Source organism: Marmota flaviventris, chromosome X, assembly GCF_047511675.1.
Source record: "Marmota flaviventris isolate mMarFla1 chromosome X, mMarFla1.hap1, whole genome shotgun sequence".
NCBI classification, from domain to species: Eukaryota; Metazoa; Chordata; class Mammalia; order Rodentia; family Sciuridae; genus Marmota; species Marmota flaviventris.
In genome coordinates this window covers 637,047-662,838 of record NC_092518.1, presented here as the reverse complement: position 1 = coordinate 662,838, position 25,792 = coordinate 637,047, and the positions used below count along the sequence as shown (strand labels likewise).

At 58.3% G+C, this 25,792-nt stretch overlaps 1 protein-coding gene across 1 annotated transcript; it reads left to right on the top strand.

The window, feature by feature from the left end:
- Positions 1 to 13,132: 13,132 nt before the first annotated feature.
- Positions 13,133 to 22,188, top strand: LOC139703247 (E3 SUMO-protein ligase ZBED1-like). The gene is made up of 2 exons (XM_071606322.1): positions 13,133 to 13,214; positions 19,079 to 22,188. Exon 2 carries the CDS (start codon positions 19,128 to 19,130, stop codon positions 21,288 to 21,290), a length of 2,163 nt encoding a protein of 720 aa, XP_071462423.1. The 5' UTR covers positions 13,133 to 13,214; positions 19,079 to 19,127; the 3' UTR covers positions 21,291 to 22,188.
- The last annotated feature ends 3,604 nt before the right edge of the window (positions 22,189 to 25,792 follow it).

Genomic DNA, 25,792 nt, shown 5'->3' with positions numbered 1-25,792 from the left:
GATTAGGGACCCCAGTGTGGGCACGGGGGGGGGACATTTGAGGCTGGGACACCCTTCCCCATGAGCTGGGACCACCCAGCTCCTGAGACACCCGGAAGAACTCGGCTTGGAAAGGGACAGAAACGTCCCTGATACATCGTCAATTTCCATGCGGACAAAGTCCCTCCGCCATGTGTCCCCAGCCATGGGTGACGTTGGGAGTCCCCATGGATGGACGGCTCAGGGCCCCCCAGTACCGTGTCCAGCCAACCTCGAGGTCTCGGATTGAGTTGCCTTGACTGGAATCCATGCTGGGGACATGATCCCGGGGTATCCCGAGAAAGTGACTTACCTGGTGCCCCATGAAGGTCACGGTCTGTCTACGGCCACCATTTTGAAATGAGGGTGAGCCCGGGCCCAGCTGGACAGGGTGGGACAGCAGCTGTCGACACCTGCCCTCCGCTGCCACCTCGGCCCTGGATGTTTTAAGTCCCCCCAGGAACCAAATCAGAACCCACAGACGTGTGACTGCAAGTGTGAATGTTGTCAACCCCGGGGGCGGGGCTGTGTCACCAGTCACCGGCGACCAGCCGACCCCTGAGTGTTAGCAGACAAGAGCAAAGCCCGCGGGCCTCTGTGCAGCCTTATTTTTATTAAAAAAAAAAAAAAAAAAAGCACCTTCCACCTAGTCTGAAACCCACAGTGGGAAATGAGTACTTTGTTTTTTTCCATGAAAAATCTCAATTTGAGGTCGGAGTGGAACAGCTGGAGGAAGGTGCAAAGACACTCAGTTACCTCACATTCCTGCAGAAGTTCCAGACACAAATAGAAACATCGGTCCCTAAACCATGCCCTGGGTGAGGGATGGCGGTGGGGTGAAACCTTGCACTGTCCCCCACCATCCCGGGGGACGCGCCCCGCGACGTGGACACCCTACATTTCCTGCCCGGGGCTTAGAATTCCTGCTAAAAGTTGCACAAAAAGAAAAAAAAAGAAAACTCTGTTTTCTTTTTCAGTGCTGAATATTGATCCCAGGACCTCTCACATGCAGGGCAAGGGTTATCCCGCTGAGTGCCACCCCCAGCCCCCAAATAAATTCTTATGATGATCCTATTTATTAAAAACGGTGGTTTGGAAGAAAATATTTAAGATCAAGAGCATTTTAAGGAAGTTGAGAACACTGTAGGGAAACCGAAGAGAAACAGGCTAATGTGCCCCCATTTGCTCTCTGGAGGTTAAAAAATAAATATTGGGCTCGATGTCCTGGTGCAGGTTCTAAGATAATCAAGCAAGGTATTAATTCGGCACCAATATTTTCACTTGGCACAGGTTCTCTTTAATAAAAATATGTTAAAAAATATATCACGGAGCCAGGCAGGGGGTGCACACCTAGAGCCCCGGTGACTCGGGAGGTTGAGGCAGGAGGATGGCAAGTCGAGGCCAGCCTCAGTAAATCAGGGAGACCCTGAGCAACTAAGTGAGACCTGCTCTCGAAATAAAAAGTAAAAGGAGCTGCGGACGCGGCTGGGTTGCCCAGCGCCCTGAGCTCAGTCCCCAGCAGCAAGCATCACATGCGCATCACGGGGCGTCACCGCTTGTCACCCCCTTGGGATTTACACAGGACATTCGTCTTCCCCATGGGGGATGACAACCCTGCCACTTTGTGACCTGTCTCCATCCAGAGAGCTGTGGGCTCTGGGACCTCGGATTGAAAGAGATGTCCCTTAAGAGTCAGGTCCACAGGCTCCTGCGGTTGGGAAACGGCTGACCTCGTTTCCGAGCCGCTGGAGAGGAACATCGTCAAGTGCATTTGAAGAGGCACACTCGACGGTCACTCCTTGACGGTTCTGCACTCCCAGCTCTCACGGCGCCATCAAGACGCAGGTTGCTGCCCAACAACCCTATGAAGCAAGCACTGCGCCTGTCTCTGCCTTGCACTTCACAGAGGAAACAGAGACGTGGATTCACCGGCTGAAGATAACACAGCCTGGGGCGGCTGAGAACAGCACTCCTGCTCTTAAGCGCTGCAAGAGAGCAACCCGTATTTATCTCCTGGGATCAGCAAACAGGGTGAGGGACAGAGAAGAGGTGGCATTAAGACGTGGGGTGGAGTGTCATCCATCTGACCACTTGTTTGTGCAACTATTGATTCATACATGTGAGAAGTGTCCATCTATCCATCAACTCACCTAACCATCCACCCATCCACCCATCCACCCACCCATCCACTCATCCATCCACCCACCCATCCACTCATCCATCCATCCATCCATCCATCCACCCACCCATCCACCCACCCATCCATCCATCCATCCACCCATCCACCCACCCATCCACCCATCCACCCATCCATCCATCATGTCTGTCTATCTATGTATCTGTCCATCATATCTCTCTATCAACCATCTTCCCATCCACCTCTCTTTCTATCATCTGTCCATCCAGCTATCGTCTGTCTATCCATCATGGATCTACCCATCTGTCCACCCATCTATCCCATCAATCAACCTGTCATCTCTCCATCCCCCCTATCGACTCTGCCCATGGAGTTACCTGTCATTGATTCATTAGGGCGTCTCTGGATACATCTCTTCTATTCCACGTCTCTGTAGCCATCTATTTATCCATTGATCTACTTGTCTATCTCTCATGTTTGTCATCTGCCTATATAATGTATCACCTGGCTCTCTATCCATCTCTTCTATGATGATGAGAGGTGTAGACTCATAGTGGATTAATCCACTTGAATGGACTCACGGGGTGGTGACTGCAGCAGGTGGGGGGTGCCTGGAGGAGGGGGTCCCTGGGCTGTGCCTTTGGGGTCTCTCTCCTGTCCCTGGTGACAGAGCTCTCTCTGCTCCCTGGTGCCCTGTCCTGAGCTGCTCTCCTCCTCCAGGCCCTGCCGCCATCTTGTTCTGCCTCCCCTTGGGCCAGAGCCATGGAGTCAGCCACCAGGGACTGAACCTCTGAAACCATGAGCCCCAAGTGAACTTCTCTTCCTCCATTTGTGCTATTTGGGGCTCACGGTGTCCGATGTTCAGTCCCTGGTGGCCAACTCCATGGCTCTGGCCCAAGGGGAGCAGACCAAGATGGCGGCAGGGCCTGGAGGAGGAGAGCAGCTCAGGACAGGGCACCAGGGAGCAGAGAGAGCTCTGCTCACCAGGGACAGGAGAGAGAGAGACCCCAAAGGCACAGCCCAGGGACCCCCTCCTCCAGCCACCCCCCACCTGCTGCAGCCACCACCCCGTGAGTCCATCCAAGTGGATTAATCCACTGGTTAAGTCTCAGCTCTCCTAAGTGGATCATTTCACCTGTGAGCTTTCTTGCATCAGGATATCAGCTGTGTCAAGTTAAAATAAAAGCACAACCTCCACGCACGATGCAGGGGGCTGTCTGTTTTGCGGGTTGGTGGGAACCCACCCTCCGTGGAGCCTGGTTTTGCACGAATCATGAAGACCTCAGGGGGTCAGTCAGGAGAAGAAACCCAAGTCCAACACACGTCCGTCCCCCAGCGGTTTATGAGTCACAGAATATCCCAGCATGACCAGTGACTCTCCCAGTCCACCCAGAAGCCTAGCTTTGGTGACAGGTGACGCCGGGTTCGAGGTGCACAAAAAGAAAACTGCCCGGCCCCCTCCCTCCCTCCTGGCCAGGAAGATGTCGGCCTCCTTCTCCGGCTGTGGTTCCCAGTGACTTGAAGGCGCCTACGCGGGGACCCACCCCGAGGATCGCTCCTCAGTTCTCATTACAGCGAGTCGTCAATAATTCAAACCCAGGACTGATCACGACGTCCAGCCCAGGAACCGAGATTGCATCTTTACAACCCAAATTGCATTTGGAAGCTATTACCGTGTGCAAAGCCCGCGACTAATGACTGCCCCTGAGCAGCCGGCGAAGCCAACCCAGAGAGTTGGAGTTGGTGACGGTCCCCGACGTCCCTCCGCTTGAGTTCATCAGGGCGCGTCGCCTCCTGGGAGTTGACAGCCACAAAATGCAGAGAGTCTTGCTCCAGGGGCAGAGCCCCGCTGCCCATCGGACACCCCTGATTCCTGCCATCCAGTCAGCAAGATGTCAGAGCTGTCACTCAGAGTGACAGGCAGGAGTGTATTCAAGGGGTGGAAAGAGGCAGGTGACACTCTCAAGGGACAGAGGGGTCCTCTCAGAAAGGACAGGGACAGCATGCCCCTCCTGCCCTCCAGTTTTATTGGGGTCCCAGGGAAGTTCCCAGAGAGCTCCGCCCAGGTCCCCTTACTGACTTTGACGGACAGCAGGGTGACATCCCACTCTCCAGTCCCCAGGGCCATGGCCACGCTGGGTCACCCTGGCCCCTGCTGCCTGGTTCTCAGTGGAACCTGTTCTTGCAGATTTCAGGGTTGGAGGAAGGATCCTCGTCCCCCTGGGTCCTGGGACCTGGTCTGTGTCAGGGTCCCAGAAGTCCCCCCTTCAGGGTCCCCTGGCTCCTCTCAGGGACGTGACTTCCCGCCTGCATGTCCCCTGCAGGTCACAGGTGGTCTGTGAGGAAGGTGGCGGAGCCTGTGCCCGGAGGCCAGGCAGGGCTGCAGGTCCAGGGGCTTCTGGGAAGGAAGCTGTGGGGTCAGCACCGGGGGCCATTGATAGAACTGTCCCCTGGACCTTGGGTCCCACCTCCCACGTCCATCTGTCTGTCTGCTGTCATTCAGAGAACAGAGCTTCTCCTGGCTCCTGAGGTCCTCTTGGTCAGTGCCTTGTAACCAGCTGCCCCCGGACCCAATCATTCCCAACGCAAAAAGAAAAATCAAAGTAGCGGAAACTCCATCCAAAGCACGAAGCGGGCTCCCGAGGTCCCCAAGGAGGGAGCGGGGCTGGTCCCTTTCTGGGCCACTCAGCTGCATCTTGCGCCCCGGCACAGAGTTCCCCCGGGAATCCGCAGCAGCACCTCGGGGCTCTGCGGCCATCAGAGACAAATGACAGACCACGACTCACACTCCCAGGTCACAGGGGTTTACAAGGTCACCCCCAGAACATCCCCTTGACCTCCTGTCAGGTCCTGGGCTCCACTGAGATCCCACGGGGTCCATCTCATGGTCCAGCTACAGAATCCCTTTGCACTATGCACAGGTCACGCTCTGCATTTTCTCTCTATGGGTTTGTGTCTCTGATTTTTAATTTAATTTTTTTTTTACTTGCAAATGTCACCACCTGCGTGAGTCACCCCTTCTGAACCCACGGGGGGGGGATCCATTGGTGTTAAGGAGGTGACACATTTATGTTGCTGCCCAGAGAAATGGGCATTGCCTGGCGGAGAGGTGACAGGGAATGTAACCCTCCGCCCAGCGAAGTAATCCCGGCCAGGGATAGGATATAGTCCTGGGGCCACGGACAGGATATAGTCCCAATGGGAGCGCATCTCCGCCCTCATTTCCTTCCAACTGAGCCCCACATGCCGAGTGCTCACCTCCCATCAATACTCCATTCCAATTATTGATCTATCAATGGATTAATTCACTCATGAGGTCAGAGCGCCAGGAACCCATCACTGCCCCCTGCCTCCCCAGGACCAAGCCTTCAACTCAAGACCCTCTGGGGGACACCATAGATTTAAATCATGCCAAGTTGATTATTCAGTTTATTATTGATTCTTATGAGTCACTTATAGTAAGTCCATCAATGAGCTGGATTCTGGCCCTTTTCAGTTTTTCTTTCCAGACAGAATCTACGTTGCTGACGGCCTCCAACTTGCCATCCTCCTTCCTCAGCCTCCCCAGTGGCTGGGATTACAGATGTGTGCACACGGCTTCCTTGGTCATTTTTTAACAGCTGCCCCTGAAGCCCAATCAATATTTATTACTGTTGAAGTAGCCCCTGGCGTGGGAAGGGCAGTGGGCACAGCACGGTTGGTTGTGGAGGAGACTCTGGCTCTCCGCCTGGACCACATTTGCTCTCTGCTCCTGCAGACTCAGCTGGGGACAGATCTGGTTAGCAATCGGGGCTGTTGAGGAATAAACCCCCTGAGCCCCGTCCCCAGCCCTATTTGGCATTTTATTCAGAGACAGGGTCTCCCTGACCTGCTGAGGGCTTCGCTGTGGTGGAGGCTGGCCTCCAATCTGCGATCCTCCTGCCTCAGCCTCCCGAGCTGCTGGGATGACAGGCGTGGGCCACCTCGCCCTGCAGGAATTCCCTTTTATATGGGAAAAGTGAATGAGTGTGAATACAGAAGACGTCCCTTTGAAGATTAAAATGACCCGAGCAGGTGACAGGAAGGAGTTTGACGGGAATTGGGTTTATTGTGTCCTGAATCCCGAATTACAATCGCACTCAAGAAGCTAATGCATCGTTAAGGACCTACCAGGAGCTGGGGGACAGGGGACTTGAGGTCATTCGTGGGGGAAAAGTGATTTATCATGAGCTGCTCGGATCGCGTCTCATGCAAAGGGAAGCCCCAGCGATTTTCTTTTTTAAAAAAGGAATTTCCCAGGTCAAGGTAATTGTGATTTTCCTTCTTTTACGGAAATCCTTGTAGGCTCTGTTTTTTTGAGGCTAAGAGGCTGTTGGGAGGGTGACAGCATGTTCCGAGCCTAGATTCAACCCTTCCACCGAACGACCTGGGGTCGATTCCAGACGCCGGGAAACTGAGCCACGCCTGAGGCTACCCCGGGTCTCTCCGGGGAAGGAGATAAAATGCAAAATATGAGGATGCACGCGACTCGATTCTTGCTTGTCCTCCCCGAGCACCCAAGAAACTCGGCCTCGGCGAACATCTTCAGCATCTGCAGCCGCCACGGTGCCCGCTGATCCTCCCCGACTCTTGGGAGGCTGAGGCAGGAGGATGGCCAGTTGGAGACCAGCCTCTGCCACGTAGTGGGATCCTGTCTCAAAATAAAAACTTGAAAGTGGGTGACGATGTGGCTTGTTTTATATCTATCTATTAAACCACGTGACGCAGGTGACCACCTTGGTACCCGGGATGGTCAAACCAACCTGTGTGATTGAGACGGAGTAAGGACAGGGGCCAAGGGGACAGGCTACGTCACCCGGCATCCGCCCTCTCCATCAAAGTGACAGAAGAGTCATTTTCTCCCATAGATGACAGATCCCAGGGACCAAAATAAACAAGACCAAGGACACAGAGATCAACAGGGACGGTAAGTCTCCCTGATGAAGATGGAGGACCGGCCAATGGGACACCTCAGACGTCATCGCGATTCTGGTATCTGAGGTGTCACGCCCGATTTGGTGGCTTAATGACCCCCCAAAGTCCCATGAACTTATGTCTAGATGTGAAGTGTCCCCAAAACTCATGTGGGAGACCATGCAAGAAGGTTCAGAGGTGGAATGAGTGGGTTGTGAGAGGTGTAGACTCATAGTGGATTAATCCACTTGGATGGACTCACTGGGTGGTGGCTGCAGCAGGGGAGGGGGTCCCTGGGCTGTGCCTTTGGGGTCTCTGTCCTGTCCCTGGTGAGCAGAGCTCTCTCTGCTCCCTGGTGCCCTGTCCTGAGCTGCTCTCCTCCTCCAGGCCCTGCCGCCATCTTGTTCTGCTCCCCTTGGGCCAGAGCCATGGAGTCGGCCACCAGGGACTGGACCTCGGACACCGTGAGCCCCCAATAAAGTCCTCCTCCTCTAAACTGGCTCTCAGGGTTTAATTTGGGGACATTTCTGCAAAGTCCCCCAAATCAAACCCTAACATATAATTATACCATAAAACCCTGGTGTCACCATTACATTAAATGAGATGCTACTTCTCTCCTTAGTGCGCACTTGGGTTTGGGGGGATCTTAGCAATATACCTCGCGATGCATGAGGAACACATACGGATTTCTGGTCCCCGGGGTGGACACCGGGGACCCGGGTCAGCATCCTGCAGAGAGGACCAACCTGCTGGTGCCATGCAGCGGGCTGACCTTGGGGGCCCCAGACCATGTGCACGGGCTGCGGTCCCTCATAGAACACACACAGGGGCCCAGGGTCCAGATCTCAGTCCGTCCTTCGGGGCCCAGGGGACACAGTTGAAAGCCGTGACCCATCCCTGCAGGCGCTGAGAATTCTTCAGAGAACGATTCGTCCCAGTCACAGCCCCCAGTGAATGTCCTGCTCCGTGCATGTGTGAGAGAGAGAAGAGGACACCCCTCTTGGGGACAGTGACCTGCCAATCATCAGGTGGGGTCATTGCTGCAAGAGCCGCTCTGACTGGGCATCAGGCCCAGGGACCTTCCCTCTGATGCAGAAATCACCGCCCAGGGCACGAGGTCAGGGGCTACCACCCCCCGGAAACTCCTTAAACCTCGACGAGATTCTTCTTTGTGCCAATGTTTCTCGAGTTGGGGGCGACCCCGCGCAGCCCGGGGTGCAGGGTGGACATGTCCGGTACCAGAGCGGCTGCCTTCGACAGAGGCCCAGTGATGGCATCCTGGAAAAATCCTTATTTATTTGCACAAAGTGACCATTGGGATGCGGTTTAGGGTCCCGGAGATGCCAGCCCCGAAACAGGTCCCCTGGATGCACCGGGTGAAGGGAACTGGCCAACCACGCGTCTCGGTCCCCATGTCCTCCTGAGGCCCACAATAGTGGTCAGAACCCCTCCTCAGTCCCGCCCGCTTCCAGGGGGACACATCACCCAGGGACGTCACTCCCTCCTGCCTGGATGACCTCAGGTAAGCCCTGCGCGTGGTTTTCTCTCTCAAAGGCGGACGGATGTACTCGTCAGGTTTCCGTTACTGTGACAAAGCACCCGAGACGATCCACCTAAAGAGACGAAAGGTTCTACTTCGGGGCATGATTTTGGAGATTCCAGCTCACTGCTCTGGTGAAGCCTAACCCGGAACCCAGGACCCCCGCCCCCCCCCCCCCAGGTCCATGAGCACCAGCCACTGGGCAGCACGTCCAGTAGTCCCTGGGAGAAGGACATTGTGCAAGGGAAATTCTTTGCATGCAAACTGACCCGGATAGGAGGCAGGTGGCCGCGGAACCTTCTAGTTCTCTCCAGGTGCATTGAACCTTGAGAAGAAAAATTCACCAAAAAAAAAAAAAAAAAAGAAAGGTCCAGATGTTATTTTCAGAGATCACCGCCATGGCCATCGGGAGGAAAATAGGGCAGTGGCTGGCTATAAATAAACACACCAACAAATAAAAGGAGAGAAAGGAAAATCCAGTCGGGACGGAACCGCCTCACCTCCCAGCGCCGCATCTGGGAGACCAGGTTGGGGACTGTCACACCACGGAATTTTAAATTTTTTCCCTCCTTCTCCACCTGGAGAATCCGGCGCTTTGAGAAGGAGATTCTGCAGAAAAAAACGTGAGAAACTGTTTAATTTGCAAGAAGATGGATGACACTCAGCGCCGCCCAGGAGGAGCGCAGAATCCCAGGAGCGGCTCCGGAGGCTGAGGCAGGAGGATCGCGAGTTCAAAGCCAGCCTCCGCCCAAGCGAGGGAGCTCAGGGAGACCCTGTCTCTGAATAAAATGCAAAATAGGGGCTGGGGACGGGGGCTCAGGGGTCAAGGGTCCCCAAGGTCCGTCCCTGGTACCAATAAATGAATAAGGTGGGATCATTCGAGTCGCCAAGATCGGATGCTCTTGACCCACGTCCTTCCCTGACTATGACAAACCCACCTTCGAGGCTTCTGCGGGTGGGCCAGCCCTGTGGGGAGGACGGGTGGTGGGGAGCTGGCCCAGGAGGGTCCTTGTCCTTTGACCTTTTTATATTTTATTTAGAGACAGGGTCTCGCTGAGTGGCTCAGGGCCTCACTAAGTTGCTGAGGCTGGCCTCCAACTTGAGATCCTCCTGCCTCAGCCTCCAGGAGCCACAGCGATAACAAGTGTGCACCGTGGTGCCCAGCTGGAGCCACAGGGTCAGGACTGATTTTTTCGAGTGGACATCTCAGAGTCTTCAGGGATCCAAGAGGAAGGGAAGGAGGAGAATTGAGGCCTAGATAGATATGCACATATTTTAATTTTATGCCGTGTTAGGTCAATAGTTCCCTCCTCTCTTCCTTCTCCCAGCACGTGGTTGGATAACAGGTCCGACCGGCAGGAATCCCTCGGTAGGGGGAAAACAGAAACCTGTGCTCAGATGAGGCCGAGCAGCCTTGGTGGCATCCAACGGGTCCGTTGCTATTTCAAGCACCAACTTTCAAGACGAGCGGAGACACCGCCACGCCCCTGCATCTGGAGCCCCGGCGCCTGGCACTGATGCACGTGCGTCCTTTGTCCTCGCACAAAGGAACCGAGTAAAATTGCAGAGCGGATTTAGAAACCGATTCCAAAGGCACCGTCCCTGTCTTCCCGCCCTCTCGAGACTTCAGACACAAACACCATTGTGTGGGCGCCCGGGGTGGGGGGCCTCCCCCCTGCCCAAGCCCGCAACATGCAAAAAAAAAAAAAAAAAAAAAAAAAAAAAAAAAAAAAAACAAATACACGCACAAACCCCCCAAGAAACCCAAAAACCCTCCCCAAACCCTGCCCTTTGGGTGGCCTGCGATTGCACGAGTCAAATTCTGCAGAGTTTTTAAGAAAACGCCCAGAAGTGACCTCGTCCGTCCAGCGGTCAGGGTGGAGAGGACCTTAGACCCCACGCTGAAGGGGTGCCCAGCCACCAGCCCAGTGGGTTTTCAGGGAAGAAAGGGGGCGGACCGTGAATCCCCGACCCTCCGGCTCAATTCACAGTAGCCAAGCAGTGGACCCAACCTAGGTGCCCTTCAACAGAGGAGTAGATAGGGAAACTGTGGTCATGGAATATTATTCAGCCATGAAGAGGAAGGACATCAATGCATTCGCCAATAAATGGCTGGAACTGGAGATTATCATGCGAAGTGAAGTAAGCCAGTCCCCCACAAACCAACAAAATTTTTAAAAAAATAATAAAAATAAATATCTGGAGCTTCTGGGGACTGCCCACTCACCCTGAAGCTTCATGATCTGTCCCCCCAAGGGACACTCTCTGGACACCTTTCCTTAATGAGAGTAGGTTCTACTGCTGAAAGCCCTAATTTAACCATGGCACCCTATATCCGTGCATCCAGTTATAACGGGGGTACCCCTAAATTTGTACGATTCAAATCAATTAAAAATTTAGCCACTTTGGTGGTTAAAAAAAAAAAAAAAAAACCCAAACCATGCATTATTTATATTTGCTGTGATTAAATAGAATTTTATTTTCAGATTTTAAGACAAGTTAACTGAAAGCAGTTTTGTGAACCCCTCAAAGTCTGGGGCGCCCCTCAGAAGGCTCCTCCGGTCCACAGTGCCATCTTGGTGACATTCCCCGCCCCTCCACTAGGGGGCGCCAGGCAGCATAACCGTGCGGTAGGGGGGACTGTCCTCCCCGTCCAGGGCCCCTGGGGTGCAGATAGGGTGGGTGGCCGTCTGCTGCTTAGATGGGGCCTCCCAATAGAGGTCTGGGGTCCTTGGGGGGTCTGCCGTTTCCCTGAGGGTCTGCGGTGCAGCTGGGGGCTGGGTGGAGTCTGGGGTCCCTGGGGTGTCCGGCAAGGTCCGCTGTTGGGCAGGTCGGGGTGGTCAGGAGGGAGGTCTGCATCCGGGGCGGGGTCTGGGCGGGGGTCTGCCGTGCACGTGGGGGCTGGGTGGATGTCTGGGGTCCCCAGGGGCTCTGAGGTCCCGGTGGGGGCTGGGATGGAGATTTGCTGTCCTTGGGGTCCGGGGCAGGGTCTGGTGCTGGAGCAGCTCGGGGTGGCCAGGGGGGAGGTCTGGGGTCCCTGGGGGGGGGGTGTCTGTGGGGCAGGGTGGAGGAGGTTGGGATGGGGGTCTGGGGTCCCAGGGTTTGGGTGGGGTCTGGGGTGGGGGGGCAGGGTAGGGATCTGGCGTCCAGATGGAGGTCGGGATGGGGGTCTGGGGTCCCGGGTGGGGTGGGGGGCCCGGGATGGTGGTCTGGGGTCCAGGTGGAGGAGGTCGGGAGGGGGTCTGGGGTCCCAGGGTTTGGGGGGGAGGGTTGAGGTCTGGGAACCCTGGGGAGGTTCTGGTTGGGGTCTGGGGTCTTGGGGGTCCCAGGGGTCTGGGGGGTGAGGTCTGGGGTCCCGGGGGTCTGGGGGACGGGATGGAGGAAGTTGGGATGGGGGTCTGGGGACCCGGGATATGGGTGGGGTTTGGGGTCCGGGGGGCCAGGGTGGGGGTCTGGGGTCAGGTGGAGATCGGGATGGGAGTCTGGGGTCCCGGGGGTCTAGGGGGTGGGGTGGAGGTCTGGGGTCCCAGGGTTTCCGGTGGGGTGGGGGGGTCTGGGGTCCTGGGTGGTGGGCTGGGGTCCAGGTGGAGGTCGGGATGGGGGTCTGGGGTCCTGGGGGTCTAGGGGGTGGGGTGGAGCTCTGGGGACCCTGGAGGTGTTCTGGTCAGGGTCTGGGGTCCCAGGGTCTCGGCGTCAGGTGGGGTCTGGGGGGGGTGGAGATCTGGGGTCCCTGGAGGGGTCCCGGGGTCCGGGTGGGGTCTGGGGGTGGGGTGAGGTCTGGGGTCCCGGGGTGAGGTCTGGGGACCCTGGAGGGGATCTGGTTGGGGTCGGGGTCCCGGGGTCCGGGTGGGGTCTGGGGGTGGGGTGAGGTCTGGGGACCCTGGAGGGGATCTGGTTGGGGTCGGGGTCCCGGGGTCTCGGCGTCAGGTGGGGTGGGGGGGGTGGAGATCTGGGGACCCTGGAGGGGTTCTGGGGTCTGGGGGTGGGGTGGGGTCTGGGGGTGGGGTGGAGGTCTGGGGTCCTGGGTGGAGGTCTGGGGTCCTGGGTGGTGGTCTGGGGTCCAGGTGGAGGTCGGGATGGGGGTCTGGGGTCCTGGGGTTTCAGGGGGTGGGGTGAGGTCTGGGGACCCTGGAGGGGTTCTGGTTGGGGTCGGGGTCCCGGGGTCTCGGCGTCAGGTGGGGTCTGGGGGGGTGGAGATCTGGGGACCCTGGAGGGGTTCTGGGGTCCCGGGGTCCGGGTGGGGTCTGGGGGCGGGGTGAGGTCTGCGGTCCCGGGGTGAGGTCTGGGGGCCCTGCAGGGGATCTGGTCGGGGTCGGGGTCCCGGGGTCGGGTGGGCTCTGCGGCCGGGGCGGGGCGGCAGCGCTCCGGGTCGGGCGCGCGGAGGGCGTGCGGCGCGGGGCGTTCCCGGGTCCCGCTGGGCGACGCCGTGTCCCGGGCGGGCGGAGGGCGGCGCGGAGCGGTGGCGCGGCCGGGCGGCCATGTCGCCTTTGTCTGCGGCGCGGGCGGCCCTGCGGGTGTACGCGGCGGGGGCCGCGGTGCTGGTGGCGCAGCTGCTGCGCCGCTGCCTCGGGGGCTTCGCGGAGCCAGGTCAGCGGGGCGCGGGGCGGGGGTGACCTTGGGGTCCGCGGCGCGCGCTCGGGGGCGGCGGGTCGGGGCCGCGCAGCTGCGCCCCCCGCGCGCTCCTGCTCCGGGCGGCCGCGCGCTCGCCGTGTCCCCTGCGGGGGGCCGGGCGGGGGTCGTCCGAGGGGCCCGCGTCCCCCGCGACCGTGGCCCAGCCCCCGGGGCCCGTGCGCGCCCGACCTCGGGCGGCTGTGGTTGGCGCTCGGCGCCGGGGGTCTGCTGGAGGCCGCGCGCCCCCTGCGTCCCGGGAGGGGAGGGCAGGAGCAGGGGGCGCCCCGAGCCCTCGGTCCCCCCCGGGAGGGGACCCGGGCCTTCCGGGAGGTGGAGCCGGCGGCGCAGCGGGCCGCGGGGAGGCTGCGGGGGGCGGCGCTTCCGCCGGCGCAACTTTGTTCCGGGGCCTCCGGGGAGCGCCCGGGGGACGCGCAGCCTCCGCCTGCGAGGCCCGGGGGAGGCCGCGGGGTGCGCGCGCACCGGGCATTTGCACGGCTCTGCGCGGGGGTCCGAGCCAGCGCCGGCGCGTTTGTAGGGACAGAGTCCCGGGGCGTGACAGGCCACCGAGAGGCGGTGCCCCCAAGGACAGCTTCACTCTCAAAGCAAAGTCACTCCCCGGCCTCCGGGCGCGAGCGTGCACCCTGGCGTCTCGCGGGCGGGTCCAGGTCTGCCTCTCGGCCTGGCCAACTGCGCAGGGCGCCCCTGCGACCCCGGGGCGGGCCGGGCTGGTGGCAGGCGCGTGTGGTTACGAAATGACTCGATTTCCCGGGGCCCGCGCGCTCTTGAAAGGCACAGCCACGTGGGGCGCTCGGCCTGGCAGCCCGGGGAAGGGTCCATTTGAATGTCGCCTGGGGTCACCTTTCTGCTTCCTGAAAAAGTGACTTTCAGTATTTTTGAGCCGCTTGGGAGTGACGGGAGAGGGTGGTGCAAGGAACTGGCCCTGGGAGGGAGCTGCGAGGCAAGGTCCCTTTGCCAGGGGCAGTCCCTGGCGGGGCCCAGGTGCAGCCTGCCCGCCGGTGCTCGTCCGTGCAAGCTTTGCTTGGCGACAGCCGCGTCGCCTGCGCGGGAATGCGCTCAGCTGAGCTCAGCGAGGGCTGCTGCCTGCCCGACACGGCCTCGGGGAACCTGGGCAGCTGCCATTTGGGCCACTGGGGGTCCCACCTGTGGATCAAAAAAAAAAAAAAAAAAGTCGTTAAAAAGCTCTCGGTGGAGAGGAACCGGTGGCCCCAGGCACCTGGAGGGAGGTCCCTTCTCGTGCACCTTGATTGACAGTTTTTGCATTCTCCAAGTGACGTCCTTCCCCTCCGGTCGCCTGGGCCATTGTTGGAGCTGGCAGGGCAGGCCGGGCCTTGCCCTCTCTGCCTGAGGCCTCCATGTTCCGTCCCCGCTCAAAAATGTCACTTTGTTTCATTTTGTGCCGTGGATCCAGCTTCTGATTCGTTCTGAACGTGCAAAGCTTGACCTTTACCCTGGGCTTTGCAGGAGGATTGCAAACAAACCGGGCTTTCAGAGTCTTTTTTTTTTTTTTTTTTAATAAAGGGGCTGCATCCAGCTTGGGTTGTGCCCTCCGGTGTGGCTGAGGGCGGGGAAAGTCCACCCTGGAGTCTGACTGCAAGCCCAGCTCAACTGCGTTCTGCCGAGAAGCAAACTAATTGCAAAGGAATGGCATTCCTCAGCTGGGAGGGGTTGGCGGGGCAAGTTAGGGTCTGTCCCCACCTCCTGGAGGCCGCATCTAAATGGCCCACCTTTTAAGGAAGGCCTGTCAATCACATCGTAAGAGGCGGGAGGTGAATGATTGCATTTTGTAGCCCAAAGTGCATCCGGGTGCAGAGGTGTGGGGTGCAGGCCTGTCAATCACCCAACGTGACCCTGAGGGAAACAAACTTCACACCCCGTATGCCAACGGCGCTTAATAAAGAGCCCGAAAACACGGGGCTTTGTGAAGAATGCAGACCTTTGTATAAGGTGAATATTTCCAAAAGTGGGAGAAAAGGACCCATTTTTTATGTTGCAGATGAGCATCTTTTAATGCTCATTTTTTCTGTACTGGTTTTATTTCTAAATTTTGCTTTATTTTTGCAGTTCTGGGCCAGAACCCAGGGCCTCAGGTTTGCAAAGCGACCAGGGAGCGACCCCTGCAGACGTGTATTTTATTTTTCATGCGCAGACCAAAAAAAATATGTATTTTTTTTACAGGACATAATGCTTATTTGTTAGTTTTTTTGGTGCTGGGGTTTGACCCCATGGGTGTTAACCCCTGAGCCACATCCCCAGGCCTTTTTGTTTTATTTTTTTATTCAGAGACAGAGTCTCGCTAAGTTGCTTAGGGCCTTGCTAAGTTGCTGAGGCTGGCCTCCAACTTGCCGTCCTCCTGCCCCAGCCTCCCAAGCCACTGTGTCTTCCCCTCCCTCCCTCCCTTCCTTCCTTCCCCATGTGATGGACACCAGAGCTTCCTGGGATATCTTTTTATACCCTTCCCTCTTTCCCTGTAGGCAATATTCATTGGTGCAGTCTCCTGACTTGGTTTTCAAGGTCACCGCGTCCCTGAGGAAATACTGTGGCTTTGCTTGGGTCTGGGGGACAATATGTGGAAAATGCAGCCCTTGGCTCACACATGAGGAATCAGAAAAGGCAAGACCCCGGGGGGGGTTGCCTGGGCAGCCGCTCAGGGACCCTGAGACCAGCCTGGGAGCGCCTGGAGCCAACTGTACCTGCAGCTGGGGCTCCCGGGTCCCTGTGGCAGCAGGTTCTGGGGAACTGACAGGTGGCACCTGTAGGCGGGGTCCTTGGAAGCTGGGTCGAGGACAGGGGCGTGCTCCAGGCCCAGGGCCATCGTCGGGTCCTATCTGTAACTTGCTGATAAGACATTCTCTAGCTACCAGCGCCTGTCAATCAAACAGGAGCAATAATGACAGTAATGACCACAGTCGAATCCCACGCTGCCCTGCAGGCCTCAGGACCCTGTTCAGAATAATCATGACGCTGAAAATTATTGTATATAAGCCGGGCGCGGCGGCACACGCCTATCATCCCAGCAGCTGGGGAGGCTGAGGCCGGAGGATCATGAGTTCAAAGCCAGCCTCCGCCAAAGCGAGGCCAAAGCAGCTCAAGGAGACCCTGTCTGTAAATAAAATGCAAAATAAGGCTGGGGACGGGGCTCAGGGGTGGAGGGCCCCCGAGTTCAATCCCCGATACCCCAAAAGAAACAGAGAAACTAAAAATGAATATAAAATGCTCCTCTAGGTACCAGGGCCTCTTTTGAACAAATACTAATAAAAATAGCAATAAAAATTAATAATAATGATAATAAACTCTCTCAGGATCTCTTTCAGCCTAATAATAATAATAATAACCGCCACCAGAATCTCTTTTAGCCAAATATTAGCATCAGTAATAATAAATAATAATAATTGAAAAAGTTTTTTCCTTTGGGTGCCAAGACCTTTCCAGCCTAATTAATAAAAGGGATAATAATAAGAATAATAAATGATCAATAATGACAAAATGTAGGAAACTTTCCTCCAAGTTCAGGACTTAAATAAGAGCAATAACAACAATAAAAGTAAGAATGATCGAATGCAAAACTTTCCTCCGGGTACCAGGCCTTCTCATTTCCAAATAATAACAAAAATGATAAATAATTTATTGGGGGGTACCAGGGATGGAACCCAGGGGTGCTTCACCCTGGAACCCCGTCCCCAGCCCTTTTTATATTTTATTTAGAGACAGGGGTCTCCCTGAGTTGCTTAGGGCCTTGCTAAGTTGCGGAGGCTGGCCTCCGACTTGCGATCCTCCGGCCTCAGCCTCCGGAGCCACTCGGATGATAAGTGTGTGCCACCGCACTTGGCAACAAATAGAAAAATCATAACAAATAATAAAGTTAATAACCAATTTTGTATATTAAAAATTTTCCTTCATGTTCTGCGACCTCTTTCTGCCAAATAGTAATGGTGATCAGAGTAAGTAATAAATAATTACTGAATACCAGGTAATAAATTCTTCCCGATACCAGAATTTTTTCAGCCTCATAATAATAATAATAATAATAATAATAATAATAATAAATTGAAATATCACTTTCTCCCAGGTATCAGGAGCTCTTCAGCCTAATAATAATAATAATAATAAATTAAATATTAAATATGAAACTTTCCTACAGGTACCAGGGACCTATTCAGCCCAATAATAATAGCAATAATAATAATAATAATAATAATAATAAATCGGATGTAAAACTTTCATGTTTTATGTAAAACATAAAAGTGGCCCTGGTGGTCACTCTATAGGAACACAACAGTGGTGACGAGGACCCAGTGGGCAGTGCCCGTACCGCCCCACGCTGTTGCAGGGGTCAGACTAGTGGCCCTGGGCCAGCAGGAAGGCATCTCCAGCACCTGGCCCACGTTTCCGCCCTGGGTATGCTACCCTCGCTGGCCTAGTCGTGAGCAGCTCAGGGGTCCCCTTCTCTGGAAGTCCACCTGCGTGTCCTGCTGAGTGCTTCTCCCCACCCCCCAGCACGGCACAAGCAGGGCTCTGGGGTCTTGCAAAGGAACCTGGTCCTCAGCCCCACCCTGGGCTGGTGGCCCCTCACTGCAGTCTCTGCCTCCGTCTCCACGGGGCTCCTCCTCTGGGTCTGTGTCCCCTCCTCTGTCTCTGGGGAGGACACGGCCATGGCACGAGGGCCACCTGCCCCAGGAGGAGCCCATCTCAGGGCCCTGCACTGACCACCTCTGCAGAGACCCTGTTTGCACACGAGGTCCGAGGCCCGGCTCCCTCGTGGCCGTGGTCTTGGGTTGGAGGTGGGTCCTCTGCAGCCTGCCTGGGCCGTGGGGGACATTTCTTGGCTTGGCTCTGAGCACTGCGTCGTGGGTTCCGTGGTCCGCTTTGTGGTTTGGCTTCAGTTCAGCGCTGACAGCTTGTGAGTGTCCCCAGCCTGTGTCTCTCTTTTAACTTATTTTTTAATTCATTTTTAAACCGGGATTGAGCCCAGGGCCACTTAACCACGGAGCCAGCTGCATCCCCAGCCGTTTGCATATTTCATTTAGAGACCGTGGCGGCGTTGCTAAGTGGCTCCCAGCCTCCTTTTGGCTGAGGCCGGCTTGGAACTCACCGTCCTCCTGCCTGGGCCTCCTGAGCTGCTGCGATGACAGGCGTGGGCCACCGCGCCTGGTTTAGGGGTCCCCAGTGTCTCTTAAGAAAACCGAGCTGTGTTGGAGGTCCTTGCGCACAGAGGGGACCCTGGGTGGCGGCTCCAAGGACCGGGGGATGTGGCTGTCTCACGGATCATCCAATCTTCTGCTCCAAGAGCTCCTAGGTGCATGTGTGTCCCCAAGCACAGATGCACTTAGGCTGCTCCTGAGCCTGCGGCGTTCGTTTGGAAGCATGAAAAGTTGGGGTCCAACGCTTCGTGGCCAGACTCAAGACCCTGGTAGCCAAAGCAGCATCCCGTTGCCGCTTCTGGGCTGCCCAGGACTGACCTCTGTTGACCTTGGGGGCTGGTTGCTGCTCCCCGCGGGCCCTGAAGGGTGTGGGTCTCCCCGCGTCCTGCGCTCGGAACTCCCTCCCCATGGTGCACCCTCTGGGTCTTTGGCCCAAGGCCTTGGACAGGGACCTGGAGCCGGATGGGCTGCCTGGGGCGTCTGCAGTGACCCGAGCCGCGCCCCCTAGTGTCGGGCTCCCAGCTCTGCAAGCGAGCGAGACGCATGCGCGGTGCCTTTGATGGACGGCTGCGCTGCTCCGCGCATGCCCGCTCGGCCCTGCCCTGCGCCTGGCTGTGTCCCCGGCGGGGGGCCGTGGCGCGCGTCTCTTCTCACGCTGTGTTTGTCTTGGTGCTTATTTAGCAGGTGCCCGCGCCTGAGCGGTCGCCCGGCCGGCCGTGCCGACGACGCCATGGAGAGCAAGGCGGGGGAGCCGTCGCAGGCCGACCTGAAGCTGGTGGCGCACCCCCGCGCCAAGAGCAAGGTGTGGAAGTATTTCGGCTTCGACACCAACGCCGAGGGGTGCATCCTGCAGTGGAAGAAGATCTACTGTCGCATCTGCATGTCGCAGATCGCCTACTCGGGCAACACGTCCAACCTCTCCTACCACCTGGAGAAGAACCACCCCGAGGAGTTCTGCGAGTTCATCAAGAGCAACACGGAGCAGATGCGCGAGGCCTTCGCCACCGCCTTCTCCAAGCTCAAGCCCGACGCCGCCTCCTCCTCCGCGGCCTCGTCCTCGTCCCCCTCGACGTCGCAGCCCCCGCCGCCGCCGCCCCCGCCGTCGTCGTCGTCGCAGCTGCCAGGGGCGCAGGACGCGCTGGCCGGGAAGCCGGGGCTGGAGGGCCGCCGGCAGCAGGAGCTGACGGGCGCGGTGCTGGCGCTGCTCTGCGAGGGGCTCTTCCCCGCGTCCACCGTGGACGAGCCCGCGTTCCGCGCGCTGCTGCGGGCGGCCGAGCCCCGCTACGAGCTGCCCAGCGCCCGGTTCTTCTGCAGCCGGGCGCTGCCCGCGCGCTACGGGGCGGTGCGCGAGGCCGTGCGCAAGGAGCTGGCGGAGGCCGCCTGGTGCGGCGTGTCCACCGAGCTGTGGCGCAGCGACAACCAGAACCGCGCCTACGTGACGCTGGCCGCGCACTTCCTGGGCCTGGCGTCGCCCAACTGCCTGTCGGTGGCGTCGCGGTGCCTGAAGACCTTCGAGGTGCCCGAGGAGAACGCGGCCGAGACCATCACGCGCGTCCTCTACGAGACCTTCATCGAGTGGGGCGTCAGCGCCAAGGTCTCCGGCGCCACCACGGACTGCGGCAAGGACGTGGCGCAGGCCTGCTCGCTGCTGGACGTCCCCGTGCACATGCCGTGCCTGGGCCGCGCCTTCGACGCGGCCATCCAGCAGGCCTTCCGGCTGCCCAAGCTGGCCGCGCTGCTGGCGCGCTGTCGCCGCCTGGTGGCCTACTTCCAGCAGTCGTCGGTGGCCAGGTCCATGCTGGCCGAGAAGCAGAGGCTGCAGGGCGCCGCGCGCTGCATGCTGGTCAGCAACCGGGTGGCCGGCTGGGGCAGCACGCTGGCCATGCTGCAGCGGCTGCGGGAGCAGCAGTTCGCCATCGCGGGCGTCCTGGTGGAGGACAGCAACAACCACCACCTCCTGCTGGAGGCCGCCGAGTGGGCCACCATCGACGGCCTCGTGGAGCTGCTGCAGCCCTTCAAGCAGGTGGCCGAGGTGCTGGCCGTCGCGCGGCACCCGACCATCAGCATGGTCAAGCCGCTGCTGCACATGCTGCTCAACACGACGCTGCACGCCAAGGACGGCGACCCCAAGGACCTGAGCATGGCCAAGGAGGTGATGGCCAAGGAGCTGAGCCGCACCTACCAGGAGGCGCCCGAGACCGACCTGTTCCTCAACGTGGCCACCTTCCTGGACCCGCGCTACAAGAGGCTGCCCTTCCTCTCGGCCTTCGAGAGGCAGCAGGTGGAGAACCGGGTCGTGGAGGAGGCCAAGGGCCTGCTGGACAAGGCCAAGGACAGCGGCTGCCCCGCGCCTCCGCCACCGCTGCCCGCCGAGGACAAGCCGTCGGCGGGCTCTGAGGAGCCCCCGGCCAAGAGGCCGGCCAGCGCCATCCACAGCCTGATGGCCGAGATCTTCTGCCCGGCGGCCGGCGCCGAGGACCAGGAGGAGGTGCACGCGCAGCTGCTGGAGGAGCTGAGCAACTTCAAGTCGCAGAAGGTCCTCGGCCTCCACGAGGACCCGCTCAAGTGGTGGTCCGACCGCCTGGCGCTCTTCCCCGTGCTGCCCCAGGTCCTGCAGAAGTACTGGTGCGTGGCCGCCACGCGCCTCCCCCCCGAGCGCCTCTTCGGCTCCGCCGCCAACGTGGTCAGCGCCAAGCGGAACCGGCTGGCCCCCGCGCACGTGGACCAGCAGGTGTTCCTCTACGAGAACGGCCGGGCCGCCGCGGCCGCCGTCGAGGCCGAGCCCGAGGACGAGGACGAGGGCGAGTGGGGGCTCGACCCGGAGCAGCTGTTCCCGCTGGGGGACCCGGCCAGCGGCGGCTTCTTCGGGCTCAGGGACGGGGGCTTCCTCTAGGGGCCGCCTCAGTGGACACTGGACAGTCACCAGCCGAGAAGGAAGGACGCACACGACGGGGGGGTGCCCTGTCCTCGGTCACCTTCCACAAACCAACGGCCACAGCTTCCTCAAAAGCCTGGCAACGGCTGATGCTTGATTTCCACCCCGAGAACTGGACACGGTGGTCAGGGCCCATAATCCCAGCAGCTTGGGAGGCTGAGGCAGGAGGATCAAGAGTTGGAGGCCAGCCTCTGCGACCAGCGAGGCCCTCGGCAGCTTAGCAAGACCTGTTTCTAAAAGGGAAATATAAAAAGGGCTGGGGACGTGGCTCAGCGGTTCAGTGTCCCTGGGTTCAATCCCTGGTGCCCACCCCCCCCCCCCCCCCCAAAAAAAAAAAAAAAAAAAAACAGGTGGCAGTGGGGAGAGGCTTGGCGACACAGGGTGGGGGACCTCAGGCAGCCCCGTCCCCAGCCCTGTTTTGCATTTCATTTAGAGACAGGGTCTCCCTGAGCGGCTCAGGGCCTCGCTGTGGCTGAGGCTGGCTTTGAACTCGCCATCCTCCTGCCTCAGCCTCCCGAGCAAGCACCTGGGATTATAAGCGTTCCTGCTCTTGAAGCCACTTCTAAGCCGTGTAGTTCATGCATCTTGCGGTTCTGGGTTTTATTTGTGACGCATGAACAGAGGTGAGCTATTTTTAGGTTTCTTCGGGGGGGGGGGGGCAGTAAAAGACCCCTAATTTTTTTTTTTTCTTTTTCTGCTTTTGTTTAAACCTGCTTGAGGCCGACTTCCCGCCATGGAGGTGGGAATTTGAGGTTCTCGGATGGGAGAAGACGTTTGAATTCTATTAAAAAAACTCAAGCTCGTGGGGGAGCATTTAATTTGCAAAAAAATAAAAATAAAACTTAATATATATATATATATATTTTTTTTTTTTCGGAATTGGCTGACGGGAAGGGTTCCCCGGGAACCTGGATAGGCGCTGCTAAATGTAGGACCGCTTTTCCCGTTGGGGACGTTGCTCCATTCCGTAAGAGAGGGAACGCAGAGCTCCGTGGTCCCCAGGCACCCAGCTCCTTGTGCGAGTTGGGAGCGCCCAGGGTGCCCACGGGGCTGGGCTAGGGACAGGCTCAGGTGGACAGCGGCACTTTTTGTATCTCGCGACAATGTTGGGATTTTGCGCTTCTTGCCGGTTTCCCCTTGCCTTCCTGGAAGCTCCGACCTTGGACTCTGCTCAATAAACCAGAGACGCAAAGCCGCCGCTGCTCCTGGGCTCCGTCTGCTGCGCGGGCGTCCGTCCCCGGGACCCTCGGGTCTGCCCACAGGCTGGTCCTCGCTGGCCTTAAAGGACACCTGTCCCGGCCACTCACAGTTCAGGTCTGGCCCTGGGTCTTGCAGCCTTGAGTTCAGATGTGGTTTTTTTTGCGTTTTTCTTTTCTCTTTCTCTCTTTGGCGTCAGATACCCAAGGGACTCGGTGGGTGCAGTAGCCCAAGGAGGTCCCAAACAGGGGGACCTCATGTGGGCACCGGTCACTTGTTGATGCCCGGAGATTTATTTAGGAGATCCAGAGGGGCTCTCTGTGGGGCAGAGCGCAGGCCACCTTGAGAGGGATCGGGGCATTTGGGGGTTCGGGGTCCTTTTAAAGGGAACTTGGGACTGGACGTGGTGATCCATGCCTATAAACCCAGCAGCTTGGGAGACGGAGGCTGAGGCAGGAGGATCGCCAGGTGGAGGCCAGCCTCTGCATGAGGAAGACTCTAGGCAGCTTAGCAAGAACTATTTCTAAAACTGAGATATAGAAAGGGCTGGGGACGCGGCTCGGTGGTTAAGTGTCCCTGGGTCCAATCCCTGGTGCCAAAAAAACAAACAGGTGACGGTGGGTAGAGGCTTGGGGACACAGGGTGTAGGGACTCAGGCTGCACCAAGGTTCCAGAGGAAGCGCTTCCCCCTTCCTTTCCCCCTGTTAGTTCTTCTATTTTGCACCAAATCTGTCCGGCCCCGACGTGACTGTGACAGGAGACTCTTAGGGAGCCCTGCAGCACTCAAAAAAAAAAAAAATCCGTGTGCACAAGACCTTCATTTAAGTATTTTTTTTTTTTTTTCTAGCATTTTTCTTTAGTTCTCAGTTGTCACTTGCAAATTCCGACCTGCCCTGCCAAGGGACACGGGGGAAAAAAATAAAACCAACCACACATCCAACAACCGGAAGCAGCCAGTAGCTGGCAAAGGCGGTGGTGGTGCGGGCCTCCCGGACCTCAGACTCTTCTTTCTCCTGCACATGCTCAGAGCCCGCCGCGGGCATTTGCAGCGCCCACAGCTCCTGCCGGCGGAGCGGAGCGTCCAGGGGCCGCGCTGGGCTGCAGCAGCAGGAGCTGCACTGTTTCCTGCCTCTCGCTTCCCTCCCGAGCTGAGGCCGGTTTCCTGCTTTTGCAGAGAGGCCCGGATCCCAGCTGCGCCCGCCCGCTGAGCTTTTGAGCGAGGCTGGTGGGGGTCAGGAGGCCAGCTGGGGGTCAGCGGCTGGGCTCTGGCTGCGGGGGTCAGGGAGCAGCCGCTGAGGCTCTGCAGACCCTGCGCCTGGGCCTCCGCCCCCCTCCTGCTCTCTTTGTGTCTCAGAAGCAGCTGCTTAAAGGACCTGTCCCCGAGGACTTTGTGTAGAGACTGGACAGACGTCTGGGACCCTTGTCACTCACCAGCTCTCCTGCCCTGGGAGCGCATGCGCCATCCGCCCCGGTAGATGCAGACCCCCCCAGGCCCACCTGGACCTCTTGGTTCGTTTTCTGTAGCTGTGACAAGACACCCGAGACCAGGTGATTTATAAAGAATGAAGGTTGGTTGGAAGGTTCTGGAGGGTGGAAGGCCAAGAGAGAGGCGCACTCGTGCTGCCTCAGGTCTCCTCTTACAGAGCCACCAATGGTGACCCTCAGGACCTCAGGGGATCCCACTACCCTCCCCCCCAGGCCTCACCTCCAGTTAGGAGACCCTAGGACTTTGTAAAATGCTGTTTTTTTTTTTTTTTTAAACCCGTTTGCAGACGTGCATGAGCATCCTGATTTCCTGGTTTCCAAACATTCTCGTCCTTTTCAAATAGATGTCACCCTCTGCTGTGACGGCCATGCCCGTCTGGGGCTCCCGCGGATGGGCGGTCTCAGAGAAATTTTATTTATTTTCATTTTTATTTCTTTCTTTGTGGTAGGGATTGAACCCAGGGGCGCTGAACCACAGAACTACACCCCCAGCCCTATTATTATTATTATTATTATTAGTATTAGTATTATTATTATTACTATTTATTTTGAGAAATGGTGTTTCTAACTTGCAGAGGCTGGCCTCCAACTTGCCGTCCTCCTGCCTCAGCCTCCAGACCCCTGGAATGACACACAAGCGCCGGCTGCACACCATGTCCCCTGCCCGTGTTTTCCTTGCACACCTGGGGACTGTTTGCTCCTTTTCTGCTCCTTTGCACGCGGGGAGGTGGTTACAAAGACCTCTTTTCCCACAGAGGAGAGGGAGGCGGGAGCGGAGCAGGTGGGCGGAGCCCTCGGTGCCGGGAATTCGCCCAGGCTGAGGCTGGCCTCCAGGAAGGCATGAGGTCAGCCCCCCAGCTTAGCCACTGGCCCCAGGGGCGTGACCTCAGCGGGTTCTAAACTTAGCAGGGGACCTGCCCGGGCTTCTCCGGGTGAGGGGGGCCGTGGGTGCGTCTCCTGTCTGTCCAGTTGCACGGTTGCCTCCAGCGCCAATGTAGCCCGGGGATCGGGGATCGTTTTGCACACGGTCCTGGGGGCGGGCGGGCGCGCAGAGCCTGCAGATTGAAGTCCCCGGACACCAGCTGCATGATGGGCTGGGGGAGGTGGCCAGGGCTGGCCCCCAATTGGGAGAGCCGCCGGTCCCCTCTGATCTCCCCCGACAGGAGCCGACATCTGGGAGTCGGGATTAACCCAAGATTAAAGGCGGGAAAGGCGCGGAGGCTTTAGCCCCGGGGACAATGTGACAGAATCTGCCAGGAGGCCCGGGAGGGACCGGGGAGGGCACCGCTGCCCAGTGGCTCTCCAGGCCTGGCGCAGGGACCTGCGCGTCCCCTCTCCCTGTGTCCAGCTTTGACCTGCCCCCCCCATCCCATCCCGGGGCGTCTTGACCCCCCAGTCCCATCAGTGAGGTCTGAGCTGCCCCTGGGGGTCACACAGCGCACCCCGCCCGGGTGCACCCCGCCAGTGCACGCGGGGGAATACAGTCGGCGCTCTGCGCTGCACGTTCTGCACTCGCGGATTCGCTCATTCGCAGGCCACAAGCAGCAAAAGGAGAGTCACCCCCACCCCCCATCCGCGCGAGACCCGGGGTCCTCGTCCCCGAAGCAGCGAGCGTCCCAGGTCCCCTGTGCCAGAAGAGCGACTGCACTCCTCAGCAGTCACGATCCATCTTCCTATTGCTCCCTTGTGGGTCGGGTCCCAGCGTCGGGCACTGCTCCGCTGGCTCGAGAGCCCCACTCTGCCCTCACCCCGTTTCATTGCGTCGACTGATTGGGTGA

Coding starts and splice junctions, on each gene's coding strand:
- LOC139703247 (XM_071606322.1), top strand. CDS start 19,128: ATGGAGAGCAAGGCGGGGGAGCCGTCGCAGGCCGACCTGAAGCTGGTG.